Source organism: Canis lupus, chromosome 10 (genome assembly GCF_003254725.2).
Source record: "Canis lupus dingo isolate Sandy chromosome 10, ASM325472v2, whole genome shotgun sequence".
NCBI lineage: Eukaryota > Metazoa > Chordata > Mammalia > Carnivora > Canidae > Canis > Canis lupus.
In genome coordinates this window covers 4,285,520-4,311,654 of record NC_064252.1, presented here as the reverse complement: position 1 = coordinate 4,311,654, position 26,135 = coordinate 4,285,520, and the positions used below count along the sequence as shown (strand labels likewise).

Genomic DNA, 26,135 nt, shown 5'->3' with positions numbered 1-26,135 from the left:
CTTCTGGGCATTGATTTTGTATCCTGCCACGCTACCGAATTGCTGTATGAGTTCTAGCAATCTTGGAGTGGAGACTTTTGGGTTTTCTATGTAGAGTATCATGTCATCGGCGAAGAGAGAGAGTTTGACTTCTTCTTTGCCAATTTGAATGCCTTTAATGTCTTTTTGTTGTCTGATTGCTGAGGCTAGGACTTCCAGTACTATGTTGAATAGCAGTGGTGAGAGTGGACATCCCTGTCTTGTTCCTGATCTTAGGGGAAAGGCTCCCAGTGCTTCCCCATTGAGAATGATATTTGCTGTGGGCTTTTCATAGATGGCTTTTAAGATGTCGAGGAATGTTCCCTCTATCCCTACACTCTGAAGAGTTTTAATCAGGAATGGATGCTGTATTTTGTCAAATGCTTTCTCTGCATCCAATGAGAGGATCATATGGTTCTTGGTTTTTCTCTTGCTGATATGATGAATCACATTGATTGTTTTACGGGTGTTGAACCAGCCTTGTGTCCCAGGGATAAATCCTACTTGGTCATGGTGAATAATTTTCTTAATGTACTGTTGGATCCTATTGGCCAGTATCTTGTTGAGAATTTTTGCATCCATGTTCATCAGGGATATTGGTCTGTAATTCTCCTTTTTGGCGGGGTCTTTGGCTTTGGAATTAAGGTGATGCTGGCTTCATAGAACGAATTTGGAAGTACTCCATCTCTTTCTATCTTTCCAAACAGCTTTAGGAGAATAGGTATGATTTCTTCTTTAAACGTTTGATAAAATTCTCCTGGGAAGCCATCTGGCCCTGGACTCTTGTGTCTTGGGAGGTTTTTGATGACTGCTTCAATTTCCTCCCTGGTTATTGGCCTGTTCAGGTTTTCTATTTCTTCCTGTTCCAGTTTTGGTAGTTTGTGGCTTTCCAGGAATGCGTCCATTTCTTCTAGATTGCCTAATTTATTGGCGTATAGCTGTTCATAATATGTTTTTAAAATCGTTTGTATTTCCTTGGTGTTGGTAGTGATCTCTCCTTTCTCATTCATGATTTTATTAATTTGAGTCTTCTCTCTCTTCTTTTTAATAAGGCTGGCTAATGGTTTATCTATCTTATTAATTCTTTCAAAGAACCAACTCCTGGTTCTGTTGATCTGTTCCACAGTTCTTCTGGTCTCGATTTCGTTGAGTTCTGCTCGAATCTTTATTAACTCCCTTCTTCTCTTGGGTGTAGGATCTATTTGCTGTTTTTTCTCTAGCTCCTTTATGTGTAAGGTTAGCTTTTGTATTTGAGTTCTTTCCAGTTTTTGAATGGATGCTTGTATTGCGATGTATTTCCCCCTCAGGACTGCTTTTGCTGCATCCCAAAGATTTTGAACGGTTGTATCTTCATTCTCATTAGTTTCCATGAATCTTTTTAATTCTTCCTTAATTTCCTGGTTGACCCTTTTATCTTTTAGCAGGATGGTCCTTAACCTCCATGTGTTTGAGGTCCTTCCAAACTTCTTGTTGTGATTTAGTTCTAATTTCAAGGCATTATGGTCCAAGAATATGCAGGGGACAATCCCAATCTTTTGGTATCGGTTCAGACCCGATTTGTGACCCAACATGTGGTCTATTCTGGAGAAAGTTCCATGTGCGCTTGAGAAGAATGTGTATTCAGTTGAGTTTGGATGTAAAGTTCTGTAGATATCTGTGAAATCCATCTGGTCCAGTGTATCATTTAAAGCTCTCGTTTCGTTGGAGATGTTTTGCTTAGAAGACCTATCGAGTATAGAAAGAGCTAGATTGAAGTCACCAAGTATAAGTGTATTATTATCTAAGTATTTCTTCACTTTGGTTAATAATTGATTTATATATTTGGCAGCTCCCACATTCGGAGCATATATATTGAGGATTGTTAAGTCCTCTTGTTGAATAGATCCTTTAAGTATGATATAGTGTCCCTCTTCATCTCTCACTACAGTCTTTGGGGTAAATTTTAGTTTATCTGATATAAGGATGGCTACCCCTGCTTTCTTTTGAGGACCATTCGAATGGTAAATGGTTCTCCAACCTTTTATTTTCAGGCTGTAGGTGTCCTTCTGTCTAAAATGAGTCTCTTGTAGACAGCAAATAGATGGGTCCTGCTTTTTTATCCAGTCTGAAACCCTGCGCCTTTTGATGGGGTCATTAAGCCCGTTCACATTCAGAGTTACTATTGAGAGATATGAGTTTAGTGTCATCATGATATCTATTCAGTCCTTGTTTTTGTGGACTGTTCCACTGAACTTCTTCTTAAAGGGGAATTTTAAGAGGCCCCCTTAAAATTTCTTGCAGAGCTGGTTTGGAGGTCACATATTCTTTTAGTTGCTGCCTGTCTTGGAAGCTCTTTATCTCTCCTTCCATTTTGAATGAGAGCCTTGCTGGATAAAGTATTCTTGGTTGCATGTTCTTCTCATTTAGGACCCTGAATATATCCTGCCAGCCCTTTCTGGCCTGCCAGGTCTCTGTGGAGAGGTCTGCTGTTACCCTAATACTCCTCCCCATAAAAGTCAGGGATTTCTTGTCTCTTGCTGCTTTAAGGATCTTCTCCTTATCTTTGGAATTTGCAAGCTTCACAATTAAATGTCGAGGTGTTGAACGGTTTTTATTGATTTTAGGGGGGGATCTCTCTATTTCCTGGATCTGAATGCCTGTTTCCCTTCCCAGATTAGGAAAGTTTTCAGCTAGAATTTGTTCAAATACATATTCTGGCCCTCTGTCCCTTTCGGCGCCCTCGGGAACCCCAATTAAACGTAGGTTTTTCTTCCTCAGGCTGTCGTTTATTTCCCTTAATCTATCTTCATGGTCTTTTAATTGTTTGTCTCTTTTTTCCTCAGTTTCCCTCTTTGCTATCAACTTGTCTTCTAGGTCACTCACTCGTTCTTCCACCTCGTTAACCCTCGTCGTTAGGACTTCTAGTTTGGATTGCATCTCATTCAATTGATTTTTAATTTCTGCCTGATTAGCTCTAAATTCTGCAGTCATGAAGTCTCTTGAGTCCTTTATACTTTTTTCTAGAGCCACCAGTAGCTGTATAATAGTGCTTCTGAATTGGCTTTCTGACATTGAATTGTAATCCAGATTTTGTAACTCTGTGGGAGAGAGGACTGTTTCTGATTCTTTCTTTTGAGGTGAGGTTTTCCTTCTAGTCATTTTGCTCAGTGCAGAGTGGCCAAAAGCAAGTTGTATTGGGAAAAAGAGAAAAAGAGAGGAGAGAAAGAAGGAAAGAAAAGAGAAAGAGAAAAAAAAAAGGGAAGAAAAAGAAAAAAAAAAAGAAGAAAAAGAGAAAGAAAAAGAAAGGAGAAAAAAAGGGGGTGGGGGAAGGAAACAAATCAAAAAGCAAAACAAAACAAAAACAAAAACAAAAACAAAAACAAACAAACAAAAAAAGAACCACCGGGGAGTATCTTCTGATTCTGTGTACTTTAAGTCCCTTGGCTTCTCCTGGAAGTTGTCCGTCTAGCTGGTCTTCTGGGGGAGGGGCCTGCTGTGCTGATTTTCAGGTGTTAGCAGTTGGGGGAGCTGCTGTGCCCCTGCCTGGTGCAGGGCCCAGTGGGGGTTGTTTACCCCGTGAGGCCGCAGGAGGAACAGCCCCAGTGGCGGGGCAGCTCTGGACACCTGGATTCAGCTCCGGCAGGAACTCCGTCTGCAGGGCCTGGAGGCTCCGGGGCGGGGCCGCTGATCTGCTCAGCTGGGGCAGGAGCGTCCTTGCTGTCCTGGGCCCTCCCGGCCTCTGCCTGTCCCGGGGGAGGCGGGATCCTGGGCTGTGTCCCGGCGCCCTGTGCTCCGGAGCCTGCGCTGGTGGATTCGCGCTCCCGGGCCGCGCAGCCCCCTCCGCACGGAGCCTCTTCCTCTGCCCGAGCCCCTCCGAGCTGCTCCCGCCCCGCAGCCCCCTCCGCGGAGCCGCCCCCGAGCCCCCCGAGCTGCTCCGGGTCCCGCCGTGCGCGCTGCAGCCCTTAGGGAGCTCGGCGCACTCTCCTGGGCGCGCAGGTGCCTGTTACTGTCCCGGGGAGCCCGAGGGCATCCCCGCCCTCCTGGGTCCTGCTCCAAGTCCCCACGAGCCCCTTTCCGCCGGGAAGGTCGGTGCAGCTCCTGCGTCTCCGGGACGGGGCTCTCCTGTCCTGGGGACACTCGCCCCGGCCTCAGCCCGGCTCCTCGCGGGCCCCTCCCCCTTGGAGGCCTTTGTTTCTTTACTTCTTTTTCCCCGTCTTCCTACCTTGATAGAAGCGCGAACTCTTCTCACTGTTGCATTCCAGCTGGTCTCTCTTTAAATCTCAGGCCGAATTCATAGATTTTCAGGATAATTTGAAGGTTTTCTAGGTAGTTTGGTGGAGACAGGTGATTTGGGGACCCTACTCTTCCGCTGTCTTGCTCCTCCCCCCGCCTCATACATTTTAAACCTTGTTATTACATGTATACAAACTTAGTGTTACTGTATAGATGGATGTTTAACTTAACATTTTACTACCATGAGACGTCGTATGAGATGATTTTCTTTTTAAGATCAGCAGTGATTTTTGCCTGAAATTCTTACATGACGTTGACGTTACTAAATTGGCTTTATTATTTCTACTATGTGGATTATCTTTTCCTATTCTTTTATTTTTAACATTTCTGTTTCTAATAGTGAAGGCAGAGCCTGGATGGAATGTGACTTTTTCCCTTTGCATGTGTTCCCTAATTCTCAATCTTCTACATGTATATTTGTCTCGTGGTAAATAATACGGAAACATAACATTTACTTCATAATGTATTTGTAGAAGAAGGCAAAGAAATATTATTGACTGTATAACTATAAGAATTTACGGATATCACAGATCACTGCTCAAACTTAAAATTTCATAATATTGTCAGAAATTTAAGCACCCTTTCAAATAACACAAAGCTTAAGCTACACACTTTGCCATTCAGAGAATTTAAAATAGATAAAATGGTTTTTTAAGTCATGCTTGAGAAGGATTGCAAAGATGAACCGAGAAAAAAACATATGATTGAAGTAATATAAATTTGACAGTTCGATAGAGAAGTAGTGTAATTGAGCAGTTCAGAGAATATAAAAAGCTTTAAGATGGAATGTTTATAATTTAGATAACTTGAATATGAATGAAGTTGACAAGCACAACCTTTTACGAGTATCTCCTTTGATGCTAAGCACAGAACACTTTGCAGAAGCATGTACTAATTGACCTCACTACCTACAATATTATAATGCAATATTTTATTTGAAAAGCTGAAACGAGTCAGAAGGAGTGGTTTACTTTGTGAAAAAGAGTATGAAGAATGTGCCCTTCAACCTTTTTATCAATAAAGTAAAAAGTCTTTTTTGTCATCTCATTATGTCTCCAAATGACTTGACATTTAGCAGCTTAAAACGCAACTGGCACTAAACATTAAGCATTCATCAAAGAAAATTCAGATCAAATATTTATATTTCACACTCTAAAGAAAAAATTGTTAATAGCACTAAACCAGTGATCTCAATTACCAAAGGAAATACCGGATTGTTGGATATGGAATGTTGACAGGTCTACCTTTACAATCTTGTCCAGAATCCTTTCCCTCATCTGCTCTGTGCCCAGATGAGTTTTTGTTCTCCACGATGGAATTCTGACTGCATCTGACTCTTTGTTACTCAACTTCTCACACATGTGGGAAAAGAGACACAAACGTACACCAGAGAAATACTGCTCTGTTCCAAATACAGTTTTAAAAATATTTTTGTGTTCTTGGTTTTATGATAAACTGATTAAGATTTTGAACTTGTGAGCCTACTAGACCTGAATGAAAATCTTAGCTCAGCCATATAGAAGTTGAGTGAAATTGGAGATCTTATTAAAAATCAATGATTTTCTGTTTTCCCATGGGTAAATGGGAAAGATAATAGCTAATTTATGAATTGCTATACTGTGATGGTTACTTTTAAGTGTCAATTTGGTTATGTTATAGTCCAATAAATATTATCAAACAATAATCTAGGGGTTGCGGTGGAGGTATTTTGCAGATGTGGTTAACATTTACAATCAGGTGACTTTAAATAAAGTAGACTATCCTTAATGATGTTGGTGGACCTCATCTAATCAGTCAAAAAGATTTAAAAGCAAAAACTGAGCTTTCCCAGTGAAGAAGAAATTCTGCCGAAGGCTGTAACAGAAATTCCTGCATGAGTTTCCACCCTGCCATCCTCTCTGCAGGTTTTGTATTCGCCAGACTTCACAACTGGGTAAGACCTTTAAATAAATTTCACAATATATTATATTTTCCTAGTGGATAGGATATATTCCTCCATTTATATGGCTTTGCTCTTGGGATCCCTGGGTGGTACAGCTGTTTGGCACCTGCCTTTGGCCCAGGGTGCGATCCTGGAGACCCGGGATCGAATCCCACATTGGGCTCCCGGTGCATGGAGCCTGCTTCTCCTTCTGCCTATGTCTCTGCCTCTCTCTCTCTCTCTGTGACTATCATAAATTAATTAATTAATTAATTAAAAAATATATATGGCTTTGCTCTTGACAGTATTTTATATTTTGTTTTAAAGAGCTATTAATAATTTGTATGAAGTCTATTCTTAAATATTTGTTACTTTGAGTAATTTTAATAGTTGTTCATATATTGGTTTCTTGCTTCTGGTCAGTTTATTTTCATATTTTGGACCTTCATCTACCAAGCTTATAATCTTTTATTGAATCCTGTATTTATTTAGCTATTCTAGATAAAAATAACAAATTTTGGTTAGAATGAAAGTTTTACTTCATTTCTAATATTTTCATTTTTGTTCATTTTTCTTATTGTGCTGTCTAGTACCCCCAGTACAATAATAAAAGTGACTGTGAGACTACTGTCTAGTTTCTGATCACAAGAAGAAAACTTTCAACATCTCATTTCATCATCTACTATGATTTTGAATATAGTTTGTTATATAAAATATAATATCTTAACGTAATTTTCTTCTATTTTTAATTTGCTGAGAAATTTTAACAAAAATTGAGTTTGCATTTTAACTATCCTTGTTGTATCTTTATTGCCGTAATTGTGTATATTTCCTCATTCTGCTAATCTGGTGAGTTATGCTGATTGGTATCTAAGTGTGAAAACAAAATCACATTCCTAGAACAAAACCAACCTTGATGCAACGGTAATCCTTTTCAATTAGTCTTTAATTTGGTTTGTTAATATTTAAAATTTTTAATTCTATGTTCATCAGTTAGCCCGGGTTTCTTTTTAATATGTTTGTCTTTTCATTGTTAAAATTAGGCTGGTCTCATAGAGTTTTACCCTAAAAAAAGTATATGAAAAGGTTTATGTAGGATTGGCCTTCATTTTTTTCCTTATATGCTTAGTAGAATTCATTAATGACATTTCCTAGGCCTAAATCTTACTTAGTGGGATTGAAAATATATATATTATATATTTAATCCCTTTATTGTTTATAGAACTATCTAGATTTTTTAGTCTTTATATTTAATATTATATAATTGCAATTTCCTCAAACTTATCTATTTAATCCATAAATTTATTTACATCCTTTTAAAATGACATTTAATAATGTTCCTTTTCCATTTCTGGTATTAGTTGTTCTCTTACTTCCTTGACGCAATAATTCACCAGAGATTTATCAGTTTTACTAGAATTTCCCCAAAAAACTCTTATAATTTGACTTTTATTATATTTTCTTCATGAATTTCTATTTCTTCTCTTACCTCTTCCTCCTTTATTTGCATTGAATTTGCTTCTCTTCTATATTCTCTAGATACAGTCTGTCCCATATGAGTACTTTCTCCCTTCCTCTTTCTTTCTCTCTTTTCATGGTCATTTTCTCCTCCGTTGTAGGAAATAGGCCATTAAATCCATCCATTGAGTTTTTAAGTTTGGTTATTATATATTTCAGCTGTGAAGTTCTTGGTTTCTGCCACCAGTTTTTAAAAACATATTTCTAAAATACTATAGTTATTTTATATATGAGTCTTTTGACTCATTATCTAGAACTACTATAAATCTATTTTTATATTCTGTAACTTGCTTTTGTTCATGTTGTTCCTTTCCCCTTCTGGGTGGTTATTTTTTTAACAGAGCACCAAATGTCTGTGAAAATTGAAGCAGTAACTTGAGGTACAATACATCATATTAATCTGTGAGGCATTTTGTCTTTGCTTTCACCATGTACTGGGGGGCACATTCAGCCTGCAATCACTTAACCCAATTTCAGGAATTGAGATTTGAGCAAATGGGTTCACCAGGGTTCCCTCTTATGTTCTCAACACCAATTTCTAGTGCCTTAGCCAAACAACCAAGTTAAAACTTTAACTCAGCTTCTTAATCTACTTACTTTCCTGAAAAATCATGACTTCAAAACAGGTCAAAGGGGCATGAATTGCTAGTCTCATCTCGCTGGACTTCCATCCTGTCCAGATCTGGCCTTTATTTATTTCTCCACTCTCTTATTAGGTATCTGGTATCTTCAAGCTTATGTGTCATACACTTTTTTTAGTCAATGGTTGACTCTTATTGGTCTACCAGTATCCAAAGACCATATACTCCCTTTGACTCCCTGAAGAGATCTTTAATTACCTGAGAACATGACTTTTGGATAAAAATGGGTGCATAATTTGGTATTCCATTTAACTATGAATCAGTCTTTGAAACATGTTCTTCACATGGCTATCAGACCATTTAGTTTCTCCCCTGATTATCTACCTATGGCAATGCCTTTTCCTCTGTCTTTGATAGATTCTATTTCCTTAACATTTCAATTCCCCAGACCTCTGCCTCTTAACTTCTCTTTTTTTTTTTTTACCTTTACTGACCACTTACTTGATGAGCTCATTCATATGCCTTTATGTGCTATTTTTATGTATATTTTTGCACATTTCAAATTTATACCTTCAGTCAGAACTCCCTTCTGATTGTTCTGCTCAGAATTACCTACTAGGTATTTCCAAATTTATTCAATTTCCTGACAGAAACTCAACATGCCCTAACTAAACTATTGCTCTTCTCCATATTTCAATCTGCTTTTTCAACAACTCTTCCCTTCTCAGCTATAACAAAACCCTACCAACATGCTCAAATCCAATCTTCTCTTACAGCTACACATACTGTTTCAGTACATTCTTCTGCCTCTGTTTTAGAAAAATAAAACGTCCAGTCCTTTTCTCACCATTTCTACCACTATTTGTCTGTTGTAAACCACCATCATTCTTAATCTGGATTAATGAATTAGAAGGTTTCAATGCTCAGAGCAACAGTGTAATCCTGTCAAAACATAAATCAGATCACATAACTTCTTAAAATACTCCAAAGAACTTCCTCTGGCACTTTAGGGTCAATGTGAAAGTCTTTTCAATCATTTAACTCCCTGATATATTTCACATGCTACTTTTCTTCTTTTTCCAAAGTCCAAAGTTCCCTTTAGTGCATCAAATATTTAAATAATTGCTCACTGAAAAACAATAATAAATGAATGAAATTCATAAAGATTAGATAAAATGATGCCTACTAAACATGATAAAATTCCTAGCATGCAATGGATAATCAATTGTTTTAGTCTTGTTACCTATTTTTTTTAAAGATTTTTTAAAAGTTTTTATTTATTTGAAATAGTGAGCAATAGAAAGCATGAGCTGGGGAGGGAAAGGCAGAGGGAGGAGACACAGACTCCCCATAGAGCAGGAAGCCCAACTCAGGGCTTTATCCCAGGACCCTGAGATCATGACCTGAGCCCAAGGCAGACACTTAACCGACTGAGCCACCTAGGTACCCCTTTTTAAGATTTTTAAGTAAACTCTACACTCAATGTGGGGCTTAAACTCACAACCCTAAGATCAAGAGTCACATGCTCCAATGACTGAGCCAGCCAGGCGCTCCTGTTATTAACCTATTTTTAATTATATTTTTAATAGCATATTTAGGCCATGTAAGTACACTCTATTTTAAGAATATATGTCTCCATATCCTTGAATCTGCCTTACCAAGTGCCTTATCTTGAGTGACTCTACACAATATTGATTAACTTTCTAAAACTGTAAGATTTTTATAGTCTTTTTTACCTTAGTTTCCAGCAAAGAAAATACTTCCTTGTGATTTATAAAATAACCGCTTAAAATTGTTAAGATTCTTCAGTGAGTCTATTCTGTCCTATTTCAACATCCCTATTAAAAACTAGTAGAGAGACTGTTATTGTAGAATTTGTGATTTCTATTTAACCACCATTTTGTATCCATCTGTAAATATTAAAAGACAGTTATTCATTGATTTGTCCTTATACAAAGTCCATTACCTGATCATGTTTTGACCCTTAAAGAGGTTTTCTCCAAAGATGAACACGAGATGCCCATTACAATTATCTCAGCAATATAACAAATTACTACCTCTGTGAACTTTCAGTCATTGACAACGAATGGCCTTCCAGGTTTTACTGCCCTTACAAGATTTTACAAGATTATCTTGGACACGTGTGTCGAAAGAAATGACTAAAGAGATTTCAGGTTATATTTTATCAAATGTTAGATTATTGTGTCATTGGTAATATAAAAACAGATAAAGTACTTTTTTTAAGGTTTATTTATTTATTTTAGAAAGAGAGAGTGTGTGTGAAACAGAGAGTCAGAGGGAGAGGGAGTGAAAGTCCCAAATGGACTATGCACAAGACAGAGATCCTGAGATCAGCACCCTGATATCGGGACCTGAGCCAAAACCAAGAGAATCTATTTCTCTTGTAACTTTGGAAACTTTCAGAGCTTTTCCCAGTTCTGAGCCTTTTAACAAGACAACATTGAGTTATTCTGTATTTTCCCTAATCTCTCTTAGAATATATAGACATGGATGCTACTATTTGTACTGCTTCCAGTTTTTTGACACAAAAGTATCGTATTCTTGAAGATAAGGTGAAAATTGAACCTGACTATATTTCTACTTTTCTTCAAATTGGCATATTCCACAGGAGGGGGTATGAAAGAATCGTAGCCTACCATTTTTTATGTGTTTAATATTTCTTCGCCCATTCATTTAACCAACCTTTTTAAGGAGCCACTAGATCCTGTAGACTCCAGGGTAAATCACATTGTTCTTGTCTTTAATGCCCCCTGCAGTCTAATGGAGCAACTGCCACTGCTATTCTATGACTGCTTCTTCCAGGAGTTATTCCAGACACAGTTCTAAATTCCTCACATATATAATTGAATGTTTTATTTCATGACATTTATTTGTAACAACAATTATGCTAGTTACGGAGACTGTCCTATAACAGGTGAAATACAATAAAGTATAGTAAGTGCTACTCTCAATTGCTGTTTTTCTATTGTTTCCAACATAAAGGAATCACAATGCATTGATAAAATGGATAATCCTACATAAAAATGCCCTATTGCATATATTTTAGGAATCATTTGGTAAAGGAGAAAAGTGAAAAACAAAATATTAGTGTTTTAAAATAATTTATTTCCTACACTAAAGAAAGATGCAAAAAAGCAACTTAGTTCCAAGGGAAATAATACAAGAGCAGCAGAAATTATTTTTGTTTTTTTTCTATTTATTTATCTCCAGTAAAGTTAAACAGCAACCCATCCCTCTACTCACCTCACCTAACACTTATTTTATCTATTGATTTCTATAAATCTTTTGTGATTATTATTATTTCAAAAAGTGACAAACGAAAATAAAGTTTTGAGAGGTTGTGTGTCTCATCTAATGTTATTTAGTAAGTAACTGAATAAGAACATATATTTAGAAAGTCTAGCTCAAGATCCTGTGTGCTTAACATTAGACTATCTTAGACTCAAATCATCAGATTCATCAATTTTATCTACATGTAGACTTTGGTTAGAAAATTCAGAGAAACAGGTTTTTCTATCCTGAATGATCAGAACAGGTAAACAATACCTGAGACTATTAGACACATGTAATCACATCAACAGTGAAAAAACTACTGTGCTATATGGTACCTACAAGATCCCAAAAAAGGAAAGGTCAGGCAGTAAAAATAGACAGTGGCCTTTGGAACTAAACAACCTGGCCTTTGAATTCTCTCTGCTATTTGCAAACTGTGTGACCTTAGCCAAACCATTCGACCTCTCTGTGCATGTTTATCTTTAAAACATAGGCAATAATAGTATAAGTACCTCATGATATGATTGGCTCAGGTAATGATCTTGGGGTCCAGGGATCGAGCCCCACATCGGCTCCCTGTTTAGTGGGGAGTCTATTTCTCCCTCTGTGCCTCCCTCTGCTAGTGCACACACACGCTCACTCTCTCCCTCTCAAATAAAATCTTTTAAAAAATGGAAAAACAATATAAGCTTCACACAATATACTTTAAATTTAGTCATTTATTTGTTATTAAAAAATGCTTGGGTTGTGGTCCCTAAGTTGCACTGTGTCCTTAATAAGAGAGCCCAGATAGATTCTATTTGGTCATAGTAACAAAAATGGTTGTGCTTCTCATTAATATCTTAATCTGTTTTTAAAAAAATAATGTTTTTAAATGGTATGGATATTGATAAACGTGTGATAATAGTGGGTGATTACTTTTTAGTGTCAACTGCGAGGAAACTCAGAGCCAAAGTTTCTACTCCTTTCTCAGAGGTTACTTTTTTTCTTAGGGTAACACTACCTGCTACAATATTTCATTTCTAATTTTCATGTCCCTACTCATTATTTCTATCTTTTTTCAATTTTAAATAGTGTTGTATTGCTGTTTCCAAGTTTTGCAGATAATAAATGTTATGCATTACAAAAAGCATCAGCTAACAGTTACAGATAACTTTCTCTGAAACAGACACAATGATAAATGCCATATGTATATTAACATATTCAAATACATCAATTAATCACCGTAACCTTTGAATTACATTGTATTATTATTAAGATAAAACAAGAGACATGCTCTTTTGGGAGTTTAAAACTGTCAAATGATGCCTTTTTTTTTTTTTTTTATAGATGTAGTGTTTAGAAAATCAGGTTGCCAGCAAATAAAATTTTTTTTAATCCTTCCTTTCCAATATGTATTTTTTCCTTTCTTTCTTTCCTTTTCTTTTTTTCCTTTTTTTTTTAACGTATCACACTAAAACCTTCAGTAAAATGTTGAATAGAAATGGTTAAACATCCATCCATGCCTCATCCTCCCTTTTTTATCTTAAGATTTTTTTTTTTAATTCATGAGAGACACACAGAGAGAGGCAGAATCATAGGCAGAGGGAGAAGCAGGGTCCCAGAGGGGAGCCCCATGTAGGACTGGATCATGCCCTGAGCCAAAGGCAGACGCTCAACCGCTGAGCCACCCAGGCATCCCCATGCTTCATTCTCAATGTCAAGAAGAAGACATGCAGTCTTTTACCATTGAGTCTGATGTTTAGCTGTGGGTTTTACAGATATCCTTTATCAGGTTGAGAGTTTTTATCCTGAAAAAAGGTTAAGTTTTGCCAAATGCTGCTTATCTTTCTACTAAGGCAATTACAATGTTTTTCTTCTTTAGTCTGTAGCTACAGTGAATTACACTGATTTTTAATATTGAATTGATTATTGTATTACAGGATAATCCCCACTTGTCATGATGTATTAATCTTTAAATATATTACTGGATTTGATACGCTTTTGGTTAAGAACTTTTGTGTTTAGGTCTAGGAGATTTTATCCTTACACAGTCTGCCTTGTAATGTCTTCATTTAGTTAGGGTTTCAGAGTAATACTAGTCTCATAAAATGCATTGCAGAGTATTCCTTCCTCCTCAGTTTTCTAAAAGTATCCATGTAATATTGTTATTATTTAACAATTACTTGGTATAATCATTCATGAAACCATCTAAGGGTAAAGTTCTTTTTATAGAAAGTTTTATTTTTGCTGTGAAAGCAATTTCTTCAATACATACATGGCTACTCCTCTATCTCATTTTTTCTTGAGCTTTGATAATTTCTGTCCTTAAAGGAATTTTCCCACTGACTACTCAGTTTATATCTTGATTATAGCAATGGTTTCTTACTTATATACATATTTAGAAAAAATCATCAAATTGTACCTTTTATATGCATGTAGTTTATTGTAAATCACCTATACCGCAATAAAGCTATAAAAGAAGAGCCTTGGGCAGCCCGGGTGGCTCAGTGATTTAGCGCCGCCTTTGGCCCAGGGCCTGATCCTGGAGACCTGGGATCGAGTCCTACTCGGGCTCCCTGCATGGAGCCTGCTTCTCCCTCTGCCTGTGTCTCTCCCTTTCTCTGTGTTTCTCATAAATAAATAAAATCTTTAAAAAATAAAAGAATAGCCAACCATAATAATTTCATGCTATTCGACCTATTATCATCTCCATTTCACAGAAAAAGAAACAAAAATACTGGAATATAAAACAATTTCTCTAAAGTCAAAAAGCTAGTAAGTTATAGGGATAGGATTTGACTGTATAGAATGTCTGCAGAGCCTGAACGCTTATGTACTATTTTATATGGCCTCTTTATGTATTTGTTTTTTAAATTACATTCCCCAGCCACCCTTCTCCCTTTATGTTTTTTTATTTTACTTGCTATCATTCAAGATAAACATATTTATATTTAATCAATTATTCAATTTTACTTTCTACTAATGGGTCCTATTGAAACTATACCACATTATTTTCATCTACCGAAGGTACATTATAGATCAAATTAATTTTTTAGTTTACTTAAGGACATAAATTCCTAAATAAGCTCACAAATCAACATATGTACCTATGTAGCAAAATTTGATTGTTATTTACAGGTAATGTATCTGAGAGGAAATTGTCCTCAGATTGGGAAGTACCTATTACCACATACATTTTCTCATATATATTGTTTATATATCATAATAGGAGAGAATCCTCAGTCCTCTCATGTACTTCTCTAAGGGTTAAGGCCTATTCCCAGCGTAATAATTATCCCACTTTAATATAATTAGTGATGTATTGGACAATTTCTTTTACTGATTAGACAAAAAGTCCTTTAAAAAAAGGGTTGTTATATTGACACTTGTTTAACCAGAGCAAGAACATTAAAAAGGTTCGGTAACAATCTGTACAATTAATTAGCGTAAAGATGCATGTTTTGGAGAGAAGCCTTATGGACCAAGAGCAAATGTTACTAAGTCAAGTCAATATCCTGATCCACTTGGATAACAAGAACTATGAAAAACTGAGCTGAACTTGAGTAGATGAAAAGACCAGGTTAGGTAGCATGATGCAGCTACATACTGGAAAAACATCTGTCCAGTCTCTCAAGTGCAAAAAAAAAAAAAAAATTCATTTCAAAGAACAATTTTGTGCTGAGTTCACTGTGCCAAACATATATACATTTTACACAGTGCTCCTAGAAAATGTAACCTTAAAGTACACAAGATTTTGTATTGAAGCAATAATTTGAAGGTTCCCACATATATTAAGAGCACAACTTTTACATAAAAATGTCATATTGCATACACGACATTTCAATTTTTTCCTTAATATAAAACAATTGATTAGAGAAATGATTAGGGTTTTCTACTTCGAAATTCCTCAGACGAATAGAGGCCCATATATCATAAGGTTTACAAATCTTAAATGATAGCATCACATGAAAAGAATTAAAAATCTTAAAAATTTACTTAGTTTTATTCAAAGCAAAAGTATTATTCCTTGAGGTATAGGAATTCCTGTTATTATTAATAATCTGCAACTATTATCACCATCTTACTTAATTATCCTTTCCTTTAAATCAACTTAATCTTATTTTCCTTTCGTTTTGTCTTTTTTCTTAATTAATATCCAAATACCTACTGGGATACAAATAGCCCCAAAATACTCTGCTTGTGAAACTCCCAAATTATTAAATGTAATTTTAATTATGATTAACTAGCATGGGTAAAATATTCATCACAATGGGAATATAATAATCCAATTACACCTAAAAAACTGTTTGACTCAGGTATTTGCCTGTCACATGCATTTATTTCTAAAGCATCAAATATTCCTAAGTAATTCTAGCAATTTTCTGTGAACCTGACAGAAATAAGAAACTCCAAGTACCATGTCTCTAATCTGCTACTTGTCTTCTATCTCTGGGTGAGTTTTAATCATTTGCAATTAATGTAATTGTGCGTTTACTATAAGTGTGCATAAAGAACCATGAACACAATGTTCTATTTGAAGGTGAGAGGAAAAAAAATCACCTCCTGGAAATTTTCAAAGAAACTATTTAAGGACTATTTCCACAATTATTAGACTCCTAAGTCTGATGCAGATAGAAAATGGGCTGACTGGGGAGAAAGTTTTATTGATAAGAACTCTTTGGTAAGAGCTCTTCCAATCTGTGAGCATTACAGAGAGTAGTAGAGTCTGATGCCTCTTCACTTCAAACTCAGAGGGATGGTTGAAATGATGCATTTTTGGCATTCATCAGGACACGGCTTAGGCCAGCATTTCATCTAAACCACATTCAGCCGCACAACAGTGTGTGTATAGCCCAGAGGTTCTCACCACCCAATTCCCCAGGTTTGGCTAATTTGCAGAGCGACTCACAGAACTCAGAGAAAACATTTTGCTTACTAGATCACCAATTTATTATAAAAGAATATACCTCCGGAATACCCGGATGGAAGAGATTCATAGGACAATGTATGCGATAAGGGGCATAGAGCCTCCCTGCCCTCTGGGAGCACCATCCCCCAAGCATCTCCAGGTGTTTACCAATCCAGCGATCTAAACCTCATCATTTCGGATTTTTTTTATAGAGGCCTTGTTACTTAGACATGATCAACCACTGACCACCATCAACTGAATCAAACTCCAGGCCCTCTACCCCTCAGGGACTGAAAGTTCCAACCCTCTAATCACATGGCTGGCAATCTTAGGGTTCCCCTTTAGTATTAACTCAGCAACATAAACTCAGATGTGGTTGAAAGAGGTTATGAATATTAAGACAGTTTTATTGCTCTTAGCACTTAAGAAATCCCTATGGCTTTAGGAGCCGTATGCTAAAAATGGGAACAAAGACCAAATATATATTTCTTACCATGTAAGTCACATTATTCCGATGTGTGTCTATTAAAGGATGGAGAAATTCCAGCAGTAAAGGAACTGACTGGGATGAAGGCAGATATCTAAAGATTGGGATAAACTGCACTCGCATAGGTCAAAGAAATTGTAGACAAAGGAGTATACAGGGAATCTTTGAGTGTCTGGAGGAAAGACTACTTAATACAGTCAGCTTTAAGTATCATCATGTCCAGGGAGTGAGAACTAGCTTCCAGGGGGATATTTTTTCCTGCTTTTTTCCTAATTCTCTCCACAAAAACTGGGTAATAAGATTAGACATGGGGGGGGGGGGGCGGGGCACCTGGGGGGCTCAGTTGGTCACGAGTCTGCCTTTAGGTTAGGTTATGATCTCAGGGTCCTGGGACCCAGCACTGGGCTCCCTGCTCAACGTGGAGCCTGCTTCTCCCTCTTCCTCTGCCCCTTCCCCCACTTGTACACTCTTGCTCTCTCTAATACATTCTTTAAAATATTTAAAAATTAAAAAAAAGAGAGAGAGAGAGAACAGAAGGAGGAAAAGGAGACGCACAGTGGGGAGAAAAAGACGATGGAGCCTTGGCCCTCATTCCAAGTAAGGCTTCTATTGACAACAGGCTTGAGCAAGTTGAGAGGAGGTTAAACCCATTAAGATGGGTTCGAGTTCGCACTGATAATTTGTGCTCCAAGTGCCCATTTTTTTTTTAAGATTTATTTATTCATGATAGACATAGAGAGAGAGAGAGAGAGGCAGAGACACAGGAGGAGGGAGAAGCAGGCCCATGCCGGGAGCCTGACGTGGGACTCGATCCCGGGACTCCAGGACCGCGCCCTGGGCCAAAGGCAGACGCGAAACCGCTGAGCCACCCAGGGATCCCCCCAAGTGCCCATTTCTTAACTGAGATGATAGTTGTTAAGTTTTAGGAGAGGCATTGTTTGGGTACTCAAGGAAACAGACGCCAAAATTTTATCTATTGGGGCAAACTTTTTATGAAGAAAAAGCATTAGAGCCAGAGAGGGCTCGGGGAGCCTCCAGACTTGGCAGCAAGGCCACAACCGGGGGGGGGGGGGTGGGAGGAGGGGGGGTCCCAGCCTGCAGCACATCTCTAGGAGGGCGTTCTCCAGGCAGATGGAAAAATCTCTGAGCCCAAGTTGCTCATATGGGGCGTTAGGATAGGATCCCTGCTGGGAGCAGCCCGTGGGGGTCAGCGATGGATTCAAGGGGCCACAGCTGGCGGCTGCCAGAGAATTGAGCCCTTGGCCACAGTCAGAGATCTCAGGGACGCAGATTCACAGCCACCGAAGTCCTGCGCTGGTCTGAATTTTCACAGGAGCAACGGGCGGTGACTGCGACCGAGCAGGTGTTAAAGGAGCCGAGGGAGGCAGAGAGGGGTTTAGCGGCATCAGGGGCACCCGCCCTGCACGCACCTGCAGCCCCGCCCCCGCCCCCGCCGGCAGCATCTCTTTTAGCAGGAGACCCCGCCACGGGGCACCACGTGGCGCCCATCTACCCCCCCCCCCCCCAGCAGGAGGGCCGGTCCCTCGGTTCACCTGCGAACACCACCGGCCGCGCACGTGCTCCCGGACCCCGGGCCGCAGGGCGCAGTGACCCGGGCTCGGCTCCGGACTGAGTCGCTGCTTGGTGCGTCCCTGCAGCCGCGGCCACGCCCAGGGCTCCTGAGGCGCGGGGCGGGGCACACGGTCCAGCCCCCCCGCCCCCGGGACAGCGGGCCCGACCCCCCGACCCCCCCCACGACCCCCAACCCCCGGGACAGCGGGCCCCGCCCATCCCCCCTCCTCCCCATCCCCCTCCTCCCCATCCTCTCCCTCCTCCTCCACTGACCTGATGTCGCGCCTCGAGCTTCCAGCCTCCTTGTGATTCCGAGTCGGAAAGAACCTTTGAACGACGAAAACCGAAAAGGCTTTTTAATTCTAACTCCTGTTTCCAGACTTTTGTTTTGTTTAAGTCACGAATGCCACTTTCTCGCATTTGAATGGATCTTCTGAGCCTAAAGCCGGGGCCGGGGCCGTGGAGGGAGCGCAAGGCCCCCAGGAGGGCGGCGCGGGGGGAGCCCGGGGGGGAGGGTGCGAGGGGGGAGCCGGGGGGGGGAGCCGGGGGGGAGGGGGGGCAGAGGAAGCCGGGTGGTGAGGTCAGGGGGGCGGGGGAGAGGTCACGGGGCCGGGAGAAGGGCAGGCGACGAGGGAGAGATCACGGGCAGGGGAGGTCAGGGGCCGGGGGGCCGGGGGCGGGCAGGGGCTTCCGAGGCACCGACCTGGGGGCGCAAGGTGACAGGTGCGCGTGCAAAGCTGCAGCGGCCCCTGCGCCGCCCCAGCTGCCGTCCGCGGAGCCGGGGCCCCCAGCAGCTGCGAAGGGTCTAGAATGCGCCCCCTAGGGCCGCTAGAGCCTGTTCCTGGAGCCTTTTCCTGGAGGCGCAGCTGCAGGGCCTCTTCCGCTTGGGGCCCAGCGCCGCAGCAGCCCGCAGCAGGGCGGGGTGGTTCCTCCGCCTTTTTCGTTTTTGCTGCCTTCAAGACGTCGTAGGCCGCGCTCGGTGCTGGGGCTGGGGGGCCGCGGCCTGCACTGGCTCTGATCCTCCCCCTTCCCCGCGCAGGACAAAGCAGAGCCCTTCTCCGCAGCAGGGGATGCCGGTGGGAGGCGGGGGCCCGGCTGCGGGGGCGGCCTCGGGCCTGCACGTGCCCCCTGGGAAGGGAGATTGGCGTCGCGTGATGAAGGATTGGAGTCCGCGGGCAGCTTTCCTCCACCCTGAAAGGGGCAGGGAGGCGTCAGAGGGGCCGCCCCCGCCGCTCCTGGCTGCGGAGCCTGGGGGCAGAGGCCGAGAGGAGCGCGGTCGCCACTGGGCCCCCCGGGTCCTTTGAGGCGGCCGCGCTGGGGCGAGGGATGGGACGGAGCCCGCGGCCGGGTCGCAGCTGAGGTGGGAGTGGGCTACTGCGGGGTGCTGGAAGTTGCAGTGTTTCTGTTTTAAGGGTTTTCTTTCTTTGTGCAGTTGGGGTTGGGGAAAGGTGGGTGGGGGCAGCCTGGCTTCCCAGCATCACATGGTATCAAAGTCGTGACTCTAGAGGAAGTTGGCAGCCAAGTTCCAACACCCCCCCAAGCCCCGCCCCCCCCCGCCCCCTCGCAGAAAGTCCTGGATCACCAGGTTCTCTGAGAGGCCCAGGGCCTTCAACCTCCTTATAAATTCTTTCTACTGTGGCTTCGCCTAGACGTAGTTTATGTGCAGCGCCTCCTTCCCCGTCCACCTACCCCACCCTCCACATTTGACATGTCTGCTGGCTCCCCAGGGGTCCCATTCAGCATCTGGATGAGCTGCTCCGGTTGTTGGCTAATTTGCTGCAAAAGCTGAGAGTTTTTGTGGCCCACACTTGAAAGAAGAGATGGGCACGGATTTTAATTTTTTTAATTTTTTATTTATGATAGTCACAGAGAGAGAGAGAGGCAGAGACACAGGCCGAGGGAGAAGCAGGCTCCATGCACCGGGAGCCTGATGTGGGATTCGATCCCTGGTCTCCAGGATCGCGCCCTGGGCCAAAGGCAGGCGCCAAACCGCTGCGCCACCCAGGGATCCCTGGGCACGGATTTTAACTCCCTACCGACATTCCACATCAAAACCAACTTCATGGAGTGAGAGGGTATAAATGAGCAATGAGCATTTCCCAGGCAAGTATTTTGTTTGTTTGCTCACTTACGCTGGCAGGTACAGGATGACCTTTAATGGGTGATATTTTATTCATACATTGTTACCTATATTCTAACCAAACTTTTATGTGGGAGGCATGGATCTGACCACAGGGGAGGCCGCAGTGAACAAACAAAAACAAACACTCCTGTCTTCCTCTTATGCTTACATATGATTTGGGAAAAAGAAACAAATTTAAATTATGGAAGGACTACTTTCATTTTTATGTATGAATTATATAATTTATACAAAAAATTATATAATTTATACATATACATATATACACATACATTAACACATGTTAAATACACTTTGGACTTTAGGAAACAGGCTTTAATGTCATTGGTTAGATCGATATTAAAAAAAATACACGGGCAGCCAGGGTGGCTCAGCAGTTTAGCACCCCCTTCTGCCCAGGGCTGATCCTGGAGACCCAGGATCGAGTCCCACGCCGGGCTCCCTGCATGGAGCCTGCTTCTCCCTCTGCCTGTGTCTCTGCCTCTCTCTCTCTCTCTCTGTCTCATAAATAAAATCTTTTAAAAAATACACATTTACACAATAATTAACTAGGAAACTAGGTTTTACTATAACACAAGATAAGGCCATTTTAAAACTTTTGTTTGAAAACACTGCATGCTTTTCTGCCATGGAAAAAGCTTATTAAAGCAAAACTAATTATTAGTAACAACATATTGTTTGAAATAAAATACAGGGGCTCCTTAAGGTTGTTGAACAAGGACACAAGCAGTAGTCCGAGTTAAGGTCAGAGGATCTCTTGATTAATGAATTTAATGAATATTATGTAAGTGAGTTTATAGGTTAAGTTTTTAGTGCACAGAAGGCTCATCACTCTATTTTTTAAATTAAGTCCCTTTCAATTCAGTTCTCAGAAACTGAGGGTAGATAAAGAACTGACTTCTTCATGGGTCAGGGATAATGCCTAGTGTATAACTTGCACATTTTATTTGTAATCTTCATCAGTTCTTAATTTGCAACTATAAATATTGACCCTTTACTCAACAGAAAATTGTGTTCAAATATATCTTAGGGCATGAAATAATGTTTCTAATATAAATATGAGATGAATTTTAGTCATCTTTCCTCTTTTTTTTTTTTTTTTTTGCCTTCTCTTTAAGTGTGTTCAAATTTAAATTAGGATACCTCAGGATTAAGTGAATAACAAGGTTAAAAAAATACAGTTTTCCTTTTTTTTCAGACCCTCAAAGGGTCTCAGTGGCTGCCCACACACCACAGAAGGACTTTGATTATCCACAGACCTTTGCCAAATAAGGCCAGTATCCAAGGCGCTAGCTCCTCCTCTCACTGGGGCATGTACTAAAGATATAAAATCTCGTACAGATTCCCGACTCTTTTTTTTTTTTTTAATTTTTTTTTTAAATTTTTTTATTTATTTATGATAGTCACACAGAGAGAGAGAGAGAGGCAGAGACACAGGCAGAGGGAGAAGCAGGCTCCATGCACCGGGAGCCTGACGTGGGATTCGATCCTGGGTCTCCAGGATCGCGCCCTGGGCCAAAGGCAGGCGCTAAACCTCTGCGCCACCCAGGGATCCCCAGATTCCCGACTCTTAATGCTTCAGAGCATATACCTCTTATGCCATGCTTTAGCCATATTATGGGCCTAAGGGAAAAACAGCCATTATTGAACAGAGCTGTGGTCCCAAAATAACAAAACATGGTGTGACTGTGGCAAAATCCATTGACTTAAAGGATGAATACAAAATTATTGGTGCTGAACTTGTTCGAGATGTTGCCAATAACACAGATGAAGAATCTGAGGATGGGACCACGACTGCTACTATTGTTGGCACACTCTATTGCCAACGAAAGATTTGGGAAGATTAGCAAAGATGCCAATCCGGTGGAAATCAGAAGAGGTGTGATGTTATCTCTTGATGTTGTAATTGCTGAACTTAAGAAGCAGTCTAAACCTGTGAGAACCCCTGAAGAAACTGCTCAGGTTGCAATGATTCCTGCAAATGGAGACAAAGGAATTGGCAACATCCGTTCTGTTGCAATGAAGAAGGCCAGAACAAAGGGTGTTATCGGAGCAAAGGATATAAAAATACTAAATGAGGAGTTAGAGATTATTGAAGACATGAAGTTTGATTTATATTTCTCCATACTTTATTAATACATCAGAAGGTTAGAAATGTGATTTGGGGGCACCTGGGTGGCTCAGTTAGTTAAGCGTCGGCCTTCAGCCCACATTGGGCTCCCTGCTCTGTAGGGAACCTGCTTCTCACTCCCCCTCTGCCTCCTGCTCCCCCTGCTTGGGCTCTCTTTCTGTCAAATAAATAAAATCTTAAAAAAAAAAAAAAGTATGAATTCCAAGACACCTATTTTCTATTGAATGAAAAGAAATTTCTAGTGGCGAGTACATTGCATCTGCTTCTGAAATTGTCAATGCTTACCTTAAGCCTTTGGTCATAATCACTGAAGATATTGTGGGGAAGGTCTAAGTACATTAGTTTTGAATAGGTTAAAAGATGGTCTTTAGGTTGTAGTGGTCAAAGCGCTTGGTTTTGGTGACAATAGAACCAGATTAAAGACATGGCTATTGCTACTAGTAGTACCATGTCTGGAGAAGAAAGATTAAATCTTGAAGATGTTCAGCCTCATGACTGAGAAAAAAATGGAGAAGTCATTTTGACCAAAGATGATGCTATGCTCTTGAAAAGGTGAGAAGGCTCAAGTTGAAAACTGTATTCAATAAATCATCACTGTGCTCGCTTCGGCAGCACATATATCAATAAATCATCACTTAGATATCACAACTATTAAATATGAAAAAAAACTAAAGGATCAACTGGAAAAACTCTCAGAAGGAGTAGCTATGCCTAATTTGGTGGGACAAATGGTGTTGAAATGATTAAAAAGAAAGAGATGTTCTCAATGCTATGAGCTGCTCTTGAAGAAAGCATACTTCTGGGATGACTTTGTGCTCTGCACCAGTGCATTCATTGCAGCCTTGGACTTAATAACCCGCACTAATGAAGATCAAAAATCTACATAGAAATTATTAAAAGATCACTCGAAATCCCTGAAATACCCATTCCTAAGAATGTAGGTACTGAAGGATCATTGATAATTGAGAAAGTTATGCAAAATTCCTCAGAAATTAGTTATGACACTCTATTTGGAGATTATGTGAATATGATGGAAAAAGGAATCATGGATCCAACTACGGTTGGAAGAACTATTTTATTGGATGCTGTTGGAGTGGCCACTCTATAGCAGGAACTGCAGTCACAGAAATTCTCAAAAAAGAGAAAGACCCTGGAATAGGTGCAATAGGTGGAACAGCAGATGGCGTGTTCTAATTCCTAGAATAGTACTTTACCATTATTAATGAACTATGAAGGGAAGCTCAAGGCCGTGTTCCTCATCAATAACTTCAGAGAGGTTAATTGAAGGAAATGACTAAAGAAAAGACTGGCTGATGTTTAAGAAAATCACTATAATGTTAAATTACTGGTTTCAATTGACAGTAAATAATGATTTGCTGCTGTCATTGTCCATGCTGACAAATTATTTTACATTTTTTATTTATTTTTTTATTTTACATTTTTTAATAAAAAAAATCTGTACATTCCTATTAACTAAGTACAAGAGCCATGTTCCAATGTACTGCTTTCAACTTAAATCACTGAGTCATTTTTACTACTTTTAACTATTCTGTTAGAATCAGGATTTTAATACCTGCCATCACCAGATGAGAAGTTAAGAAATGGCCTTTCTGTGAAGACTACCAATAATTGTGTACAAAGCAGAGAAATATTCAATTATGTGACAAGACTCTGGTAATAAAAATTTGTTTCGAGTTTAAATAAATTTCATTTGATTTGTAAAGAAATCGTATTCAATTTTTGGCATAACCATAAATATTTCCACAATAAATGTGAATTTTATTAGTAAATGGAATAATATTTCTGCTGATTAAAATGTGGATAGCGTGGAAATGCAATATATTTTGGTAGGTTAAAAAACTGGGAAACTACTTCTGTGTATGGTAACTGATTCTAGCAATTAATATGCCTCTCAGATTGATTACTAATGTAAAAAGATTAAAACCTTTTCATTATATTTAGAAAAAAAATTTCATGCAGAAATAGAGAAGGCATATATGTACAACCCTCAATACAATCAACCTGCATATACTAAAAATGTTAGACTCTAAAATTTTAATACTTTTAACACTTTAAGGCTGTTTAATTTCTATTATGCCAGTGGAAAAATTAAAACATAGCATATCAGTGTTAGAAGAATTCAACTATTGAAGCATCAGAAGTCCTGCCACAATTCTTTTTATTCATTTTCATTCATTTTTACTATATTAACAATTTTTCTACCATAACTATTTAGAAAGCATAATATCAAGGAAAACAGTGCTCCAGAACTGAAGAAGACATAATTCTTACCTTCCAGTTTGAAAATGTAGAAAAGGCAAACAAAAAAAGTTTAATAATAGTTTCCTAAATGTCATATCTGAGAATATAAGGAAGGGAAAGATTGAACCTTACTGAAGGTGAGGACATAGATTACTCTGGTCCCTTTTGGTGAAAGTGTCAGAAGTCCAACTCAAATAATTTTAAGAAAAAAAAAAAAAAGAACTTTTGGCTCATATAACTGCAAAGATAAAATATCAGACTAAATAGATTTTAGATAAGGATGGATCTAGAAACATAAAAGAAACAAGACTATCTCAGATCAGATTCCTTCTCTTTGTTTTCTTGTCAAACAGCCTATTGCAATGTAATTGAAAATGTGAATTTTGAGGCTTGCTATCTCAAAAAAAAAATAGATACAATTGAAAAATCTGCATTATAAAGCATATATATATATACGTATATATTTGGAGAATACTTGAGCAGTAGTTGCATAGTAAAGAATTGGTATGTAGATAGTCATATGGGCAGTATGACAGTGCTTTAATTGAATTCTATAGTTAGAAGATGCTGGTTTAAATTTTACACTTGTGTTCCTAGCTGGATGATCTAGGGTGAATCACTTAGCTGGTCAAAACTGGATTCTCCATGTGTCCAAATCGTGGTAGCAGTTCTTAACAAGGTGCAAGTCCTGCCAAGTAGTAAGGCTAGAATACTGGATATAAATGTTGTTGTCATTTTTACTTATTATAGAGACATTGCTTGGGAAAATCTGAAGTGTTGTAGAGATGGAGATTAGAAGTCAGGAGGAAATTATTGTATTCTTATATGGATATTCTATGATCTAAAATATTTCCATAAAATTTCTTTTGATATTCACCATCACATCCATTTATTACCAGCCTTTGAATCTCATACATGTCAACTAGATCATTTCACTTAGCATATAAACATGAAGTTATTTCTCCAATCTAAAAAATATTTTGAATAAACTCTTTTTTTGCAAATCAAAAGATTTGTTCACACTCAATATTTCCATGTAATCTACTTC

At 39.5% G+C, this 26,135-nt stretch overlaps 1 protein-coding gene and 1 pseudogene across 1 annotated transcript in view; one reads left to right on the top strand and one right to left on the bottom strand.

Moving 5' to 3' along the window:
- Positions 1 to 20,032, bottom strand: part of LOC112677819 (translation initiation factor IF-2-like) — a 106,576-nt gene extending 86,544 nt beyond the window's left edge. Inside the window, exons 1-3 of the mRNA XM_035696182.2 lie at positions 19,803 to 20,032; positions 19,258 to 19,745; positions 18,828 to 18,881 (exon numbers count right to left, since the gene is read on the bottom strand). Of these exons, the coding sequence (XP_035552075.2) occupies positions 18,828 to 18,881; positions 19,258 to 19,745; positions 19,803 to 20,032 (772 nt within the window). The remainder of the gene's footprint in view (positions 1 to 18,827; positions 18,882 to 19,257; positions 19,746 to 19,802) is intronic.
- Positions 20,033 to 20,642: 610 nt separating this feature from the next.
- LOC112677781 (60 kDa heat shock protein, mitochondrial-like) lies at positions 20,643 to 24,019 on the top strand (annotated as a pseudogene).
- The last annotated feature ends 2,116 nt before the right edge of the window (positions 24,020 to 26,135 follow it).